The sequence below is a fragment of the Halichoerus grypus genome, chromosome 13 (assembly GCF_964656455.1).
Source record: "Halichoerus grypus chromosome 13, mHalGry1.hap1.1, whole genome shotgun sequence".
Lineage (NCBI taxonomy): Eukaryota > Metazoa > Chordata > Mammalia > Carnivora > Phocidae > Halichoerus > Halichoerus grypus.
Window position 1 is genome coordinate 13,949,505 of NC_135724.1, and position 16,596 is coordinate 13,966,100.

General features: G+C 44.7%; 1 protein-coding gene across 1 annotated transcript in view; it reads right to left on the bottom strand.

The window, feature by feature from the left end:
- The window catches only part of TNFRSF11A (TNF receptor superfamily member 11a), a 51,269-nt gene that overhangs the window by 21,770 nt on the left and 12,903 nt on the right, over positions 1–16,596 (bottom strand). The window contains exons 2-4 of the mRNA XM_036109037.2: positions 7,091–7,172; positions 5,616–5,741; positions 1,652–1,795 (exon numbers count right to left, since the gene is read on the bottom strand). Coding sequence (XP_035964930.1) covers positions 1,652–1,795; positions 5,616–5,741; positions 7,091–7,172 — 352 coding nt within the window. The remainder of the gene's footprint in view (positions 1–1,651; positions 1,796–5,615; positions 5,742–7,090; positions 7,173–16,596) is intronic.

The window sequence follows — 16,596 nt, forward strand, 5'->3', positions numbered from 1 at the left end:
TTAAAAAAAAAAAAAATCAAGTCAGACTTTTTCCAAGAGAAAGCTCATCTGGTTTAGTTGATACATTTGGTAATAAGGACTGACTGTACCAGTGAGACCCTGATGGACATTTTCCTCCATATGAATTGACATGAATACTATCTTAATTCTCCTAAGCCTATCCAAGTCTTCTGGGTTAAAACAAGATGTGTCTAAGTGAAAGATTAGCAGGTATGAATAATCATTTGTTACACCTTGAAAAAACTGCTTGGGGGTATTTTCCTGAAATCAGGAAGGTAAAGAACTCTAAGAAATACGTTTCTGGCCAAAAGATATCTATTTCTTTACTTTTAACAAAACTGAGAACACAGATGAGTTCTTAACTGAGAGATCATTAAAAACAGCTTTTGATGTCAGACCACTATGTGTCCTGGACATATAACTCAGAAAGTGTTGAAAGAACTGACTGATACTCCTCTACCAGAAGGCTTCCTTAGCCATTCAGTTATCCATGTGAACAAGTTTCTCAGCACTTAGTGGAAATAGAATTAATGTTGAAATCTGTTACATTTTAGCAATAAATAATATTCAAGCATGAATATATGAATCAGGAAAAAAACACTCATTATTAAGTTCATAAAGCTTTTACAACTATAATATAGGAAAATATATTACTTTTTGACAATCCTGTAATAATTGTAATAACAACTTAGTCCAGAAGTGTTTTAACTCTGAAAACCTTGAGTCACAGGAAATTTTTTAAAATTACGATCTCAAGTGGGTACATAGTTTTGATGTGAAAGTGCATGAAAAGGTGATTAGTAAAAGCCCTCCAAGCATAAAAACACATTAGTATAAAATTCTTTGGGGAAGGTGAAATGGATACAAATCAAAGGAGGGGACAAGAACTGAATAAATCTTCCAACAGTGAAGGACGATGAGTGCATTTTAAAAAGGATGATGGGGGCGCCTGGGTGGCTCAGTCGTTAAGCATCTGCCTTTGGCTCAGGTCATGATCCCAGGGTCCTGGGATTGAGCCCCGCATCGGGCTCCCTGCTCGGCAGGAAGCCTGCTTCTCCCTCTCCCACTGCCCCTGCTTGTGTTCCCTCTCCCACTGTGTCTCTGTCAAATAAATAAAATCTTTAAAAAAAAATAAAATAAAAAGGATGATGGTGTTATCAAATTGCTACGGTGTTTAGATTCCACTGAATTCCATTTTTAAAAGTGTTACTGCTGTTAAAATTCCTTGGAAACTAATTCCTTAGCAACTCTTCAAGTTGGCAATAAAAAACGTTAGCTGCCAACTTAAAAATATTCCAGGGGCGCATGGTTCTTCAAAATTCTTCCGGGTGGGGGGGGGGGGGAGGGATGTGCGCCAGTTAAAAAAAAAAAAAGAAAAGAGTCTGAGGCCCCCTGCGTTACCCCTGCCCGCCTAAGGGGGGATCCCAAGGTTTCCCAGAGGGAGGAGCCTTCCGGGGAGCACGTGGGCCGCGCGCTCCCATTGCCCTGGAAGAGCGTAACCTGGCCCTTCTCAAGGGGCCCCTCGGGCTACTCCAGCGCCACCTGGTTCCCCGGAGCGTTAGTGACGCAGGGACGCCTCTCAAAGCCCGCTCTGGCCTGGGCGGAACTGCACGAGTCGACGAGCCGCGGGGCGCGCGAGCCGAAGCCGTACCCGGGTGCTGGGCACCGAAGCCCGGGGCGCACTCCGCGTTGCGGCGGCAACAGTCACAGTCGGCGCTCCAGTGGTAGCCGGCCGTGCATGCGCAGCGCCGCGGGGCCGTCCGGTTGCCGGGCTCCACGGCCACCAGGGCCTTGCCTGCGGGAGACAGAGACACGGCTGCTCACCTTCCACCTCGAGCAACTCCCCAGCGCGGGAGCAACGAGCAAAGCCCCGACACGCGGACGCGGCGCGCAAACGCATCCTTCAGGACAGTAGGTTTCGAGAACTCCCCAGTCCCCTCTTCCTGTGCTGGCACTAAAACATCCCAGTAGGGTTGGTACCCTCCTCAATAATTGAGTCTTGTGGTTTTTTAAAAGTCAATTTTCATATTAGGAGGAGGATTAAGAACTGGAGAGTTTATGATCCTTGACTATTTTGGCTAATGCCAAAGAGACTTCACAGCTTCTTGGTTTTTAGTAAATTCAAATGTGAGAAATATTCTGAACACGAATGCTAGATTGAACCTAAGAGAATAGGGTTCTGGAGACTGGGGATTCATCTTGGGATCCTGCAGGACCACAGGAGTATTCAGAGTTGTGGAAACAGGGGCCACAGGTAATTAGAAAAGGGACCGCACTACAGAACCTGATGACATGCTTGAAGTGAATCTCCCTAAATACTTAAGGCCACCCGTGTGTTACTTGTCTGTTTTCTCACAACATGTAGCAAAGTGCTCTCCTTGTCCCAAATCTCCTGCCCTTTCCAGTTTCGGAATAGAGGTCATGCTGACACACACGGTCCATCTTCATTATCTGTTGACTCCTATTTGCAATTTCACCTACTCACTAACATTTCGGTGTCACCCCCAAATCAGTACTTCTGGCACTTTTGCAGAACTTCTTGGACACATGCAGAACAGTGGAAATTTTGAGCTACGGACTGGACATTCATGCTCTCAGTTGAGGTCAAACAAGGTCACCCTCCGCCTTCTTGTTACAGCTCTTAGACTGGAAGTGAGCGTCTTTTTTGTGGTCTACTTAGTGTCCCATTTGGGGCATTTCTGCTCTTTTTGTTAGCGATTCTACTGCTTACAATGGCCCACAATCATAGTGTTGAAGTGCTGTCTGCTGTTTCCAGGCCCAAGAAGGCTGTGATGTGTCTCATGAGCAAATACATATTAGATAAACTTCGTTCAGGTGTGAGTTACAGAGCTGTTGGTTCTAAGTTCAATGTTAATGAATCAAAATATTTACTAAGGTGTCTAAACAGAAACACATATAAAACAAGGTTATGTGTGGATCAGTTAACAAAAATGTTGTGACTAGAGGCTCATGGGAACCTAATCCTGTATTTCCCCTAGGAGCAATGGTTTAGTATTTGCTAGTTCAGAACACTGACATTATTCTATGAATAACAAGAATCAATCTGCGCGCGTGCGCATGCACACACACACACACACGATGAAACACAGTAATATTATTTGAAACAGAACTTCTACCCCTATAGGACCCCCATGTCACCTGGATTGTCCCAATAACCCATGGACTTATACTCCTGAGTCCTTATAGGAGTTTGTTATGGACTGATGTTTGTGTCCTCTCAGAATTCATGTTGAAATCCTAACCCCCAATGTGAGATGGTACTAGAAGGTGCAGCCTTTGGGAGGTGATCAGGCCATGAGGTTGGGATTCGTGCCTTTATAAAAGAAACAGAGGAGAGCCTGCTTCCTCCCTCTCTGTTCTTCACGATGTGGAGACACAGCAAGAAAATAGTGTCTTGAAATCCTAAAGAGGGCTCTCACCATGAACCCAACCATGCCGGTACCCTGTCTCCCACTTCCAGCCTCCAGAACCGTGAGAAATAAATGTTTGTTGTTTAAGCCACTCGGTCTGTGCTATTCTGTTATAGGAGCCTGAATGGACTAGGACAGAGGTCCAGGGGAAAAATAAACAGGCAGACCAGAACCCTGTCTCCTTCCGCTGTCTCAAGTTACCGCCAGCAGGGAGGGTATGTTTCCTATTTCCATTCTTTTCAGACCAGAGCATGGCGAACCTGGAGAAATCTTCCTGTGTCCCTCCCGTGTGCCACTCTCTGAGGGTCATTTGTGCAGCACTGAGGCCAATCTGCATAAACGTGCATAATGCACACAACAGACATGGACAAGGGTCACTCTCTTGGAAAATTCTAGTTCAACGACCCCACTCAATTACGAGTGAATGCAAGTCTGTGTGGTGATGAACAATTGTGACATATTTTTAAATATCTTAATGTACCAGGTTTGGGGCTTTAATCAACTTTGGCAGTAGACAGAATGAATCTTTATTTCCAAGGGGCAGCAGTGAGTCAAAGTCATTACTAAGCAGCGGGAAAGAAAAAAGACTTGATCAGATGCTTCTGCTCAGTGGAGTTTCCATGTTACCATCTGCGGCCATAATCTGCCAGCTATCTCTTGCCCACTAGAAAATCATGATGTTTAAAAAAAAATACTTAACTCCTAGTTCTGTCCACTGCAGAGAACCTATGAACAAGGATCAATCCGGTAGCAACAAACCTCCCTAGCACCCAGACTGAGGTCGCTAAATAAGATGTTCCACTGGAAGCAATCAGGAATTCTTAAAGAAATGGCTGATTTGAGGTTTGAGGCAGGGAATGTCCAAGATGAACCTGGAAGCAAGGAGAGCTCTTAAGGTCACCTGGGGTCATATCAAAGACTGGGGCGGGGAGAGGGGGGTAACCTGGAAGAGGTGAGACAATCTGAGGACCCATAACCTAGGAACTGCAATAGAGTAAAACACCTCAAATATGTCTGAATGGCTGAGTTTATCATTTTTATATAAATCCTTTGGAGAAAGCATGGAGATCAAGTCATGATTTTGAAAAGTTGCAAATAAAGCTACAAGCATTCATTCTGCCTCTCCCGTATATACTGTACTTCAGGGTAAGGGATAGTTGCCGAGGGAAGCTTCTCTTCATAAAGCATTCCAGCCATTCATGAAGAAGGAATGATAGAAGGTCACCTTTCTACAGCTCCTCATGAAAGTGGATCTAGGCCATGATGGTCAACACCAGTTCATATCACAAGAAGAGAGATAAACAGCTTCTATACGACCCCTGACATAACTACATTATGCCAATTCTGGTTTTGCAAAAAAATAAATAAATAAATAAATAATACAAACCAGGTTCTGATCGGCCTTCTAGATCCAACAACCACTTATAGGAAATATAGGAGACAGAAAAATATGTTAAATGACACCAAGGGAATGCAACCAACAGAAATCAGACTGTGACCCACAGGATTCCTGTAATCCACAGGATTCCTGTAATCCACAGGATTAACAACATGGTTTCTCCAACAGAGAGATTAAATGGAAAAAAAAAAAAAAAAGAAAGAAAGAGAGAGGGAAAGGAACCTCTAGGTTAAGGGACATATTTTGATTCTGATTCCTACAATTAAACTATAATTTGGGAAAAATTTTTTGAGTCCAAAAAAAAAAAAAAACAAAACAAAACTGTAGCAGTCTGATAAGATCAAACTGTAGAGTTAGTAAGACATTTATGGTTCAGGAGAAAGACTTGAGAGTAAGATCTGCTTTGAATCCTGCTTCACATTTGTTAACCTTGGAAAAGTCACCCAACCTCTCCTGGTCTCCATTTCTTCCTTTTCTAAAATGGGATAACTGTGGCTACCTGGCAGGGTTTCTGTGGAAATTAAATAACACAACACACACAGAAACATTGTGGCAAGATTTTGTCAACTGTAACATGTATGTTCCATGATTAAACTGAGACACAATTGTATTCCAGGACGAAAGTTCTAAATGAAGAATGTTAACACAATGCTTTTGGGATCTGAAGCACTTACCTCTGGGGGTCCGAGGTCGAAAACTTCTTCCTATTCCCCCCCAAAAGAGATAGCACTACTGTATCTAAAAATAGCACTTATCCACACTCCCCACTGGCATGACTGACTTACCTGTGTCACAAACTTTATGCAGCAAGCACTTATCTTCTTCATTCCAGGTGTCTAAGTATTCATCTGGGCCACAGGGCAAGCATACACTTTCCGAGGTAGTAGTGCATTTAGAAGACATGTACTTTCCTTCAATTAGAAGAAAAAAAAATGCAGCAATGAAAAATAACCCCCAAAATAACAACAGAACAACAAAAATACAGCAATCTACTGGACCATTTAAATGACTGTGACCCCAGGAAGTCCCCTCACACAGTATGATACACGGGATGAGGCCATATATCAGTGATGGGCTCCTCAGGTCTCCCAGCTGGCTAAAATAACCTCTCCTAGGGGCGCCTGGGTGGCTCAGTCAGTTAAGCGTCTGCCTACGGCTCAAGTCATGATCCCAGGGTTCTGGGATCGAGCCCCATGTTGGGCTCTCTGCTCAGCGGGGAGTCTGCTTCTCCTTCTCCCTCTGCCCCTCCCCCTGCTTGTGCACTCTTGGTCAAATAAATACATAAAATCTTTTTTTTTTAATTAAAATAACGTCTCCTAGACTTGCTGTGTCTATGGTCAAGGCCACCTTTTAGTTCATCTCAGTAAAAGATCATCCTTCCCACCCCACACCTCCGCTGACCAAGGAAAAGGATGATGGTTTTCAAACGTGCCGAAAAAACTTGAGCGGCAAGAATTTCATTTTACCCCTTCCCTCCCATCTTCAATATCCCCTCTACTTCAATTTGGAGTGTAAACTTCTTTTGTCCTACATCTACTGTGGGCCCTCGGTTAACAGAAGGACCAGAGTACCACACACACACACACACACACACACACACACACCTGCACGCTCACAAAAATCACCGGTCTTGGTTCTGCACATCTGAGAAATATTTATAGCTTGAATATCTAAAGGATCTTGATGTAATGTAACCACCGTTTCTAGAACAATGAGTGAGTGAGGAACCTGCGGACTTTCACTGAGGCTGTAGAAATCCTCGGCTACATTCTGGCAATGCAGATAGGATGAGGTAACCAGTCCACCTGCCTCTCAACAGGTATGTGAGAAGGTATAATAGGGTTTAGGCAATTTGCAGCAGCAAAAACTCCAGTATGGTTATTCCCCCCAGAATTTTTTCTGTAAAATACTTTTAAATTGCATTTTATATGTCAAAAGTTTGAATTGCAAAGTGCTAAAATATGGTTTTTGTTTTTTTTTAAAACCTTGCTTTCTCAAGAAATAGTATTTTGGAAAACTGTATTCCAGCATACATTAAGTACTAGTTTCTGCAACTGCTTTTAAGTGATTTTTATCTATTGAAAGTTTTTTATCTTCAGGGTGACACACATTACTACCTGCCACCACCATAGAAAGTCTACGCAATTTCTTTTTTTTTTAATCTGGCAGGATTGAAATTATTCCTTGGATTAAAAAAATAAATAAATGAGAGCCCCACCCACTTTTGAGGAACAAGGAAAGGTGGCTCAGAAATACAAACCTGGTTCACATTTATTACAGCATCGTCCGAAATGCTCATAATGCCTCTCACGGGTACACGGAGGGGTGATCTGAAAAGTTACCTGAAGAGAAAATTGACATCAGGTAGAGATTTTGCACAAGTCCCTTCTGGATAAAATAAAAAGTGAATCACTGAATTCCATTTCTGAAAAGCATAAGAAAATACCATAAACAGTCCTGAAACTGCTCTGTGTGATATTACCTCCCCCCAAAATGTCACTTTCCTACACTAGCCCATTCCCCACTAAGAATGTATAAAGCCAACTGATACTGGCTTAAAAATCCATTAAAGCATTTAAAAATATTCTGGTTATGGGGCACCTGGGTGGCTCAGTCAGTTAAGTGTCTGACTCTTGGTTTCGGCTCAGGTCATGATCTCAGGGTCCTGGGATCGAGCCCGGCATACTGCTCTGCACTCAGTGGGAAGTCTGCTTGGGGATTCTCTCCCTCTCCCTCTGCCCCTCCCCTAGCTCATGCTCTCCCTCTCTCTTCCTCTCTAAAATAAATAAATAAGTCTTTAAAAAAATATTCTGGTTATGCTCATGGTAATATGATGGATTATGGTCACACAGTGGACAAATGCTCATCTACTTTGGTCACAAAATTGTAGAACACAAGGAGGACCCTTCATATATGTATTATATACCAGGGATGTCAAATTTGGTCTTACACACTTTCTCTGATTTTTAAAAAGTGTTTAATACTGCTTACCTTTTAAAATTTATTTTTTTTAAAGATTTTATTTATTTATTTGAGAGAGAGAGAGTGAGAGAGAACACGAGAGGGGAGAGGGTCAGAGGGAGAAGCAGACTCCCCACTGAGCAGGGAGCCCGATGTGGGACTCAATCCTAGGACTCCAGGATCATGACCTGAGCTGAAGGCAGTTGCTTAACCAACTGAGCCACCCAGGCGCCCCTACCTTTTAAAATTTAAACATGCATCGGATTTTTTAAAGTGGGACAGCAAGATTTCATAGGAACCCTGCAGGGTTGGAGCTCAGAGTCCTGGCTGAGGGAGTCCTCACCGCCTGCTGGCTGAGGGGAACCCTCCCCCCGACAAGCTGCTTAAGCTTTTTGAGCCTGTTTCATTTCTGTATGATTCTAGTACAATATAATTTCCAAATCTGCCCGTCTATGTAAAACAAAACAAAACAAAAAGCCAAGTCCCCTGCAGTCACTCAGAGATTCTTATCACTTTGCCACAGAAAAGCTCTTCTCTGCATCAGCTTTCTCAGATGAGAGAAACAACAACAGTCCTGTTGACAGGCGGTCACGCTGGACACTGAGCAGTGCGACTCGCCGACCAGCTGGGCCTGGCTGAACAGACATCAAATGCTGCTGAAGGATGAAGTTCCCTGCTGGGTCTCAGGGATCCAGAGTTACAAACCTTGCCCTCAAGGGGCTTACACACACCAGGGGGTTTACTACCCTCCCCACCCCCCCGCCCCCCCGCAGGGGCAGATGGGCCCCTACCTCAGCTGGAGAAGGTCAGGGAGTGTGTCCTAAGGGATGTGACAAGTGAGCTCAGTCTGCAGGATAAAGAGAAATCAGCCAGAAGAGGGAAAAGGAACTGGCAGGGGGAAGGTGGGGGAGGGGCAGGGAAGACTGCTTAAGACCGTGTGAACAATTCAAACAGAGGCACTGGGGCCTGCAACGGCATGTGGGATGGGGGTGGCAACAGAGGCCCATCAGCAGAGTGGTGGGAGACAACACAGCGCTCACAGAGGGCTTCATTGGCATACGGGATTGAAGGTGTAGAAATAACAGAGCTTAGAAGAAGCCATGCATCCTAAAATACCTCAGTTACAGGAGGAAATTTTATTAAGAGAGCACCACACCCCAAAAACCCTAGGCTAGTTGAGTGGGGTGTGAGGGACACAGCCAGCGTGGACCTCTCTGACCCCATCCTGGCCAGGCAAAGGGCTTACGGGGTGGGGATGGGGGGGATGGGGCAGGGACAGTTACACTGAGGTCAATGAGAAGGTCAAATGTGTTCCTGGAGCCAGCTGTGTCAGGAAGGTTGTCTTTGGACCAGGTCGGGCCGACACTCCCCGTGGACACGGGATATTGCGAATTGGATGCTCTCCATGCCTTCACTGCAGGACGAGGGCTGAAGGACAAGAACAGTGAGGCCAGTGGAAACTAGCAAGAATGACCCAACAGAAATCACCCCTCCTTCCTCTTCTCTTTCTCTTTTTGTTTTTACAGGAATCCGCTTCTCTGTAGGCACCCCTTGTCTGCGTCTAGGATGGTAACGGATGCACGTGGAAGAAAGATGAGCAGAAGCAAAATGGTAAAGCTGAATGTGGTCAATGCAAATTTGAACAGATCGGGTTCCTCTGAGCCTAATGATAAGTGAACGCTCCTGCCACGTTGATGACAAAGGCAAACAAGAGAAATACGTAGTTGGGTCTCATTTCAGATGATAAAGGTTATCAATTTCTTCTGACCCATACGGAAGTTGCAACAGTCTCTGTAAGATAAGCACAGGCTTTATGTTACACACAGAGAGGTTCTTTTTAGGGGAATTTGGTAAGAGGGCTACCCCATGTAGCGGCTGGCTGCTTAGCACGCTGTCAGGCTTCTGGCTATGTCCTGGGCTCCAAATCCTGGTTCCTGTTGAGCACCATCTGACATGAACAGGTGGACAATTTGTTTACCCGTTTAGGAGTGTGGCCGTGATCCACTCAACCCATTGTTTTACACCTCCTGGCAAACAGGGGGAAGTCTACTGATTCCAGAGGTGACCAGATGGCTCAGCAGCTCCTAAACAGAGTTTCACAGACTGTTCCTTAGAACTCATCTCTCTCTCCTAAGCTTACTGTGACTCTATACCTGGACATGTCTTCTTTTTTAAAAATGAACATATAACTCACATAAAATTCACCCTTTGAGAGGGTACATGTCAGTGGTTTTCAGTATATTCAGAGGGCCGTGCAACCACCATTGCTATATAATTCTAGAACATTTTTATCAACCCCAAATCGAGATATCTACTTGACAGAGCTATAGGATTACAGATCTTTTAAGAAGCAGCACCAATTTTGCTACTGGAAAATCTGCAATGGTGAGGCAGAAAATTAAGGTATTAATCTAATTTGAGGTACAACTCAAACAGAATGTTATTTTGTTCTTTAGGCACATTATATACTTTGCAGTATGCCTTCAAACCTTCAAAATGGCAATGCATCTACAACTTAAAAGGCTACATTAAAGGAAATGTGTTTGGGGGTAAATAAAAAGAATCTGGAAAATTCTCTTTAGAATGCCTGTACCTTCAGGAGAAGGCAAGCCATGCCTTTGTCCTTTTTCCTCTTCCTTCCTAGTTCTCTCTACCAACTAACTTTCCCTCCACTTGCAGAGATGCAGCTCCGGGCTGCACCCTCGTACGAGAGGACTCTGCAGCTCCCCAGACCTGCGGCGGCTGCCTTGTGCTGGTCTCACTCCGATCCCGCGCTCCACTCCCAGGAACAGGCTCCAGGCTGCTCTCTGAATCGCAGTACCTGTGTTTGAACGATTAGGAAATCCAGATCTCTGATTTGCTGGCCTGTCTTGTTTCTGCTGGTCCCCTGGGGACTTGTCTCAAGGTGCTGCCGGCCAGACTGGCTCTACCTGCCTGCCTCCCAGCTTCCAAGTCCCCGAGTCCTGCCTGCTAGGGCTTGGTTTCCAGTTAGCCTGCGCTAGATCTCCTTTATGCACTGGAGCTCCTGTATGCCAATCTCCTTCCGCCTGGATGCCTTGCCAGGTACATCCTTTGAATGCCATGTTTGGGTGAATGAATGGATGCCCACTAGCCCCTCCCAGTTCCATCCCTCCTTTTGCCTACAGATTTTGGTCCTGATGTCTACCATCTCACCAGGCCCCTGGAGTCCCTGCTGGTCCTCAAGCCTTCCCTTCCAATTGCTCAGAATTGGGGCCTAACTCCACCCTCCAAGACCAAGCTCTCAATGGTTGAGAGGTGGTGGCTGTTATTACTGATAGCAATGGTAGTAAGGCAGTAATTTGATAAAAAGCTGTTCCTGCTCCAGTGCTACAGAATAGGGGAATAGGGACTAGGGGAATTTAGCCTAAGGCTGCAGTCAGTGGGGTGATTTCTTAGCCCACCTACAGTCTCCTTTTTTGCTCAAGATGCAAGAGCAAAAGGCCTTTGGTAACTGAATTGAGATACACAACCATTTAGTTATCTAATCTTTTTTTCCCCAGTTCTCCTTTAAGAATGACTTGTTTCCGGGGCGCCTGGGTGGCTCAGTCGTTAAGCGTCTGCCTTCGGCTCAGGTCATGATCCCAGGGTCCTGGGATCGAGCCCCGCATCGGGCTCCCTGCTCGGCGGGAAGCCTGCTTCTCCCTCTCCCACTCCCCCTGCTTGTGTTCCCTCTCTTGCTGTGTCTCTCTCTGTCAAATAAATAAAATCTTAAAAAAAAAAAAAAAAAAAAGAATGACTTGTTTCCTTCTAAAACAATAGAGCTTTTGAACCGACGCTGTTTTCATTAAATAAAGCGGAACGACTTTTTAAATTTCTAGTTATTAGGGGCACCTGGGTGGCTCAGTTGGTTTAGCGTCAGACTCTTGGTTTCGGCTCGGGTCATGATCTCAGGGTCGTGATCTCGGGGTCGTGATCTCGGGGTCGTGAGTTCCAGGCCCATGTCCAGCTCCACACTCAGTACTGAGTCTGCTGGAGATTCTCTCTTCCTCTCCCTCCCTCTTCCTTCTCCCCCCCCCCCACACTCCCGCAGCCGCTCTCGCTCTCTCAAATAATAAACAAGAAAATGTCTAGTTATTAAATAAAGAATACAGTAACGTGACACAAAATTCAAAAGTAACAACAGGCTTTGGGGGAAGTCTCCCTGCCGCCCTTCTCCCAACCACTTCTAGTAGGACCAGTGCGACCATTCCCTTGTGCATCCCTGGGCAGGTGTAGGGGAGAACTGACCTATGATCCACTGGGGAAACTATTCTACAAAACAACTGCTCTGGAGGCCAGCCTGGGGGTCAGGTCTGTTTGTAGCACTTGTGTTTGGGGAATACAATGGTTCTTATAAGTCTTAGCAGGGGAAAAAGCCAAAAAAACAGCCATGGGGCCGCCTGGGTGGCTCAGTCGTTAAGCGTCTGCCTTCGGCTCAGATCATGATCTCAGGGTCCTGGGATCGAGCCCCATGTCGGGCTCCCTGCTCAGTGGGAAGCCTGCTTCTCCCTCTCCCACTCCCCCTGCTTGTGTTCCCTCTCTCTATATCAAATAAATAAGTAAAATCTTAAAAAAACAAACAAACAGCCATGTATCGACAGGGTCCTACTACAGTTCTTATAACCTACTAAAATGAGGTCTGGCCCACAGAGTTTATGTCAACCAACCTTTGTTTTCTAATAGACTTCCCCTGAATTAATAAGGAACACTAGAGTCTGTTTATAGCAAATAGTCTTTACGTTGCCCACCCACCCGCATAAATTCCTTGGAAAGTCCTAAAAAAAGGAGTTAAAATGGCAAGACGATATACTTAATTCATTTGCCTTCTGTTGCTTGACTTTCTTGTATGTTTTGTGTCGTGTGTATGTTTTTTCCAAGGCATACAGGCTGCTGTTTATTTTGACAGACAACAAACTCGTCTTGAACAAGCACGTCCACAGCCGGTGCAAGGCTTTGGGAGGCAGGGGCAAGATAATAAATGATAAATCAAGTTTCTCTTTATAAAGCTACATGGATTTATTTCCCAATGCAAAGCCATGTGGGGTCTAATTCTGAAAAAACCCGAAGCCTAGGAAACATGACCTCTCTGTCAGTGGAGCGACAGAGACCAGTGGGTCTATATTTAGATCCTGTAGGGAAGGTTGACTTAAATATTTATATTTTGTGCTGTTAAGCAACCCAATTGTAGTGAAAGTCATCATGAACACTAAAATTACTTTCTGGCCCTACTGAAAATTCATGCTGACATCTAACAAAGCAGAAAGAAGCTTGGCCCCTTCTGTTAGATCAAGGGGAAAAAGAACCCAACCCAGAAAAACAAATGAGGGATTTTCCATAGATTTTATTCTATAAAATATCATCCGTGACTATATTTGAGAAATTTGGCTGTAATTTAAGTAAAGATGGTATCAAATTTCTGAATGTTGCAGAATTGAAAGATGTGGTTTTTGTTAAGAGAGAAACTATGAAATGTGAAACTAACACCTCACTTAATAGTCCTGCTGCCCTTGAGAAAAAGCATCTTTAAAGAAAGTCACCACTGAATACAAAGTACAAGGGACCTGTGTCCCCCAGAACACCAAGAGAACTGGTTTATTAGCACGGTCTCACGCCAGGAAACTGTCTCTGAAGACTTTGTTTCTAGAAACAAACAAGCAACAAACAAAAGATAACGGTGATAAAGATGATTGAACAGAGCAGAGCAACCTAGCAGATGCGGTTGCTCCTCGAGGGTTTCCTTGAGCGACTTTTTCTCTTAGCCGACTGCGAAGACAGGCCAGAGAGCTCTGAGTTTCTCCCCTCACAGACGTCTCAATTAGTGTGCAAAACCCTTCACCTCAAGATGTTCTGAGGAACCTTGGGGTCTTGGTCCTTTCTTAGTTCCTCTCCTCCAGAAGTTTCCAGATGCCGTACTCTACTTTATCTGTTCTCGATCATGGCACAGTTATACGTCTGTTGATTAAAAGAAAGCATCCTACCCTCATGCTTCTTGGTTAAAAGTTCATAACTAGAAGTGGAAATGACACAGGTGTCATTTGTAGCCAGAGGTCCGATAAGACAGGTTTCTACAGAAAAAAAGAAAAATGAAATACTAACTAAAATAAAGTCTGACGTGCCAGCATGTAGGAATTCAGCAGAACAGAGGGAGGGGCCAGGAAACACAGGAAGAGGGGAGCACGGGACCGGGAGGAAGGGCCTGGCCAGGCAGCACCACTGGTTAGGACACTGGGCCCCAGGACAGGATTCTTCCACCCAGTGCTCAGAACTGAGCTTCCCATGTGGCTGGGATAGTAGAATGCTTGACATTGCTTTAATAAAACTGTCTACATTTCTACAATTTGAGGGCAAGGGGGAGGGCAATTCTAAGCCTTAGTCTTCTCACCTGTAAAATGGGGCTAATCATTGCACGCCTCCCACTGCAGTGAGGATCAGATGTGATAATCCGTGTAAATGAGGCAGCAATACTCAGAAAAATTAAGGCTCTGCTTCCTCACGTTGAAGCTGAAGACCTCTCTAGTAACTGGTGGCAGAATGAAGTGAGATAACCGATTTATTCACTCAGCACAGTGGTAGACCCCTGGCCAGTGGTCAGTGATGGGGGGCGGGGAATTCTGTGCACACCCAAGCAGGATTAGTAAGCATCCATTACTTATATCAGATCATTCCCTGAGGGGGTAAAGGGAAGACTGTCACCAGAAGGGGGGAAGAGGGTGGAGAAGAGAGGGTGGGGAACCGCAAGAAAATTCTGAAGGCCCGCAGTCTCACTGAGTGCACCATCCCTGTTTACCTGTAACCTACCTATGACCAGTAAAGGTGATGGCACAGTATTTCATCTGGGTGACTGGAAAAAAATGTTGTTGTGGTGTTTTTAAGATTTTATTTATTTATTTGGGAGAGAGAGAGAGCATGAGAGAGAGCATGAGCAGGGGGAGAGGCAGATGGAGAGGGAGAGTCAGACTCTCTGCTGAGCAGGGAGCCCAACGCGGGACTCAATCCCAGGACTCCAGGATCATGACCTGAGCTGAAGGTAGACGCTTAACCAACTGAGCCACCCAGGCGCCCTGAAAAAAATGTTGTTAATCAAAGAGGTTTATTTTTTTTAAAGCACATAAAGAAGTGCTTTCTCATAGGACTGAAATCGTGACAAGTGGTCAGACTCATTTCAGTGGTTTTCTGTCTGGGGGTTCAGTCTGTGACACAGGCCACACTTGGGTGAGGGCAGAAACAGTTTACTCAGGGTGTCTGCTGATAAAGCGGCTGCTAGATTATATCTGTCAGTGATTTCTGTTAACTAGGACATAACTGAGTTATGACCAAATGCCCTTCTACACATTTACATTTTAAATAAACTTGACAGAATTTCAAGCTTAGAGATTTACAGAGTATCAGACTCATTTTCCTTTTGTACAAACCAAAGCTTCACATTCCACACTTCAGAACATTACATAGGCACTTATGGAGACAGTATGTTAGAAAGGCACAAACAGAAGGGGCAGCTTTTGGGGAATCCCCCATACACCCCAACAGATCACCTAGCATACTCCCCTCACCTGGGGGACATTGAGCTATGGGACACATTAAAAACTTGGAGACGCCCTTAAACCAGCCAGGTACGTGGCCCAAGTCATAATGGAAGTGGATACAGAGATACAGAGTGTCTAAACAGAAAACTCCCTGAATGTTCAAAATATAATTCATTTCACAGAAATATAGTTTACACACAACTCTTGAAAAAAAAATCTGCGAAAAGTGAGGCTCAAGTATTCTCTGATTAACATGAAAAGATGTGTCTAGTTTGTTTGAGAGATTGTGAAGGACATTATGATGGTCACAGATACTCTGCTAATTGACCTGCTATTAAAGGATCTGGAATGGGGCACCTGGGTGACTCAGTCAGTTAAGCGTCTGCCTTCGGCTTGGGTCGTGATGATTCTGGGGTTCTGGGATGGAGCCCCACATCGGGCTCCCTGTTTGGCGGGGAGTCTGCTTCTCCCTCTCCCTCTGCCTGCCGCTCCCCCCTGCTTGTGTCTCTCTCTGTGTCAAATAAATAAATAAAATCTTTAAAAAAAAGGATCTGGAACAGGTGGGTGGCTCAGTCGGTTAAGCATCTGCCTTCAGGTCAGGTCATGATCTCAGGGTCCTGGGATTGAGCCCTGTGACAGGCTCTCTGCTCAGCAGGGAGTCTGCTTCTCCCTCTCCCTCTGTCCTCCCAACCCCCATCCCGCTCTTGCTCTCTCTCTCAAATAAATAAAATCTTTAAAGCATCTGGAACATTCTAAAATGCATTTTATGAATATGTTTCCAGTGACAAAGAGGATGTAAAACTCAGACTTGAAGGGCATTCATCACAGCTGGTCAACTCCTACTGGTCTCACTGAAAATCATAAATATGAATCAACCCCCTCCCCACATAGAGACCACACTCCATAAAGGGGTTGTGATTCATTTACTTACTGTGCAAATAAGAGTAAGGCCAGTCATTCCTTTGCCTGTCATTTGCTGTGCTTATGACCAGAAGACACATTCTGCTCTAGTCTAGGGTTTAATAATAGATAGCATCTATCTCTTTATTTATTTACTTTTTTTACAACAGCAATAACAGATCAAGCCTTCTGATTTTTTTTATTACTCTAAAAAGCTTCTTTTTTATTGTTATGTTAATCCCCATACATTACATCATTAGTTTTAGATATAGTGTTCCATGATTCATTGTTTGTGCATAACACCCAGTGCTCCATGCAGAACGTGCCCTCCTCAATACCCATCACCAGGCTAACCCATCCTCCCAACCCCCTCCCCTCTAGA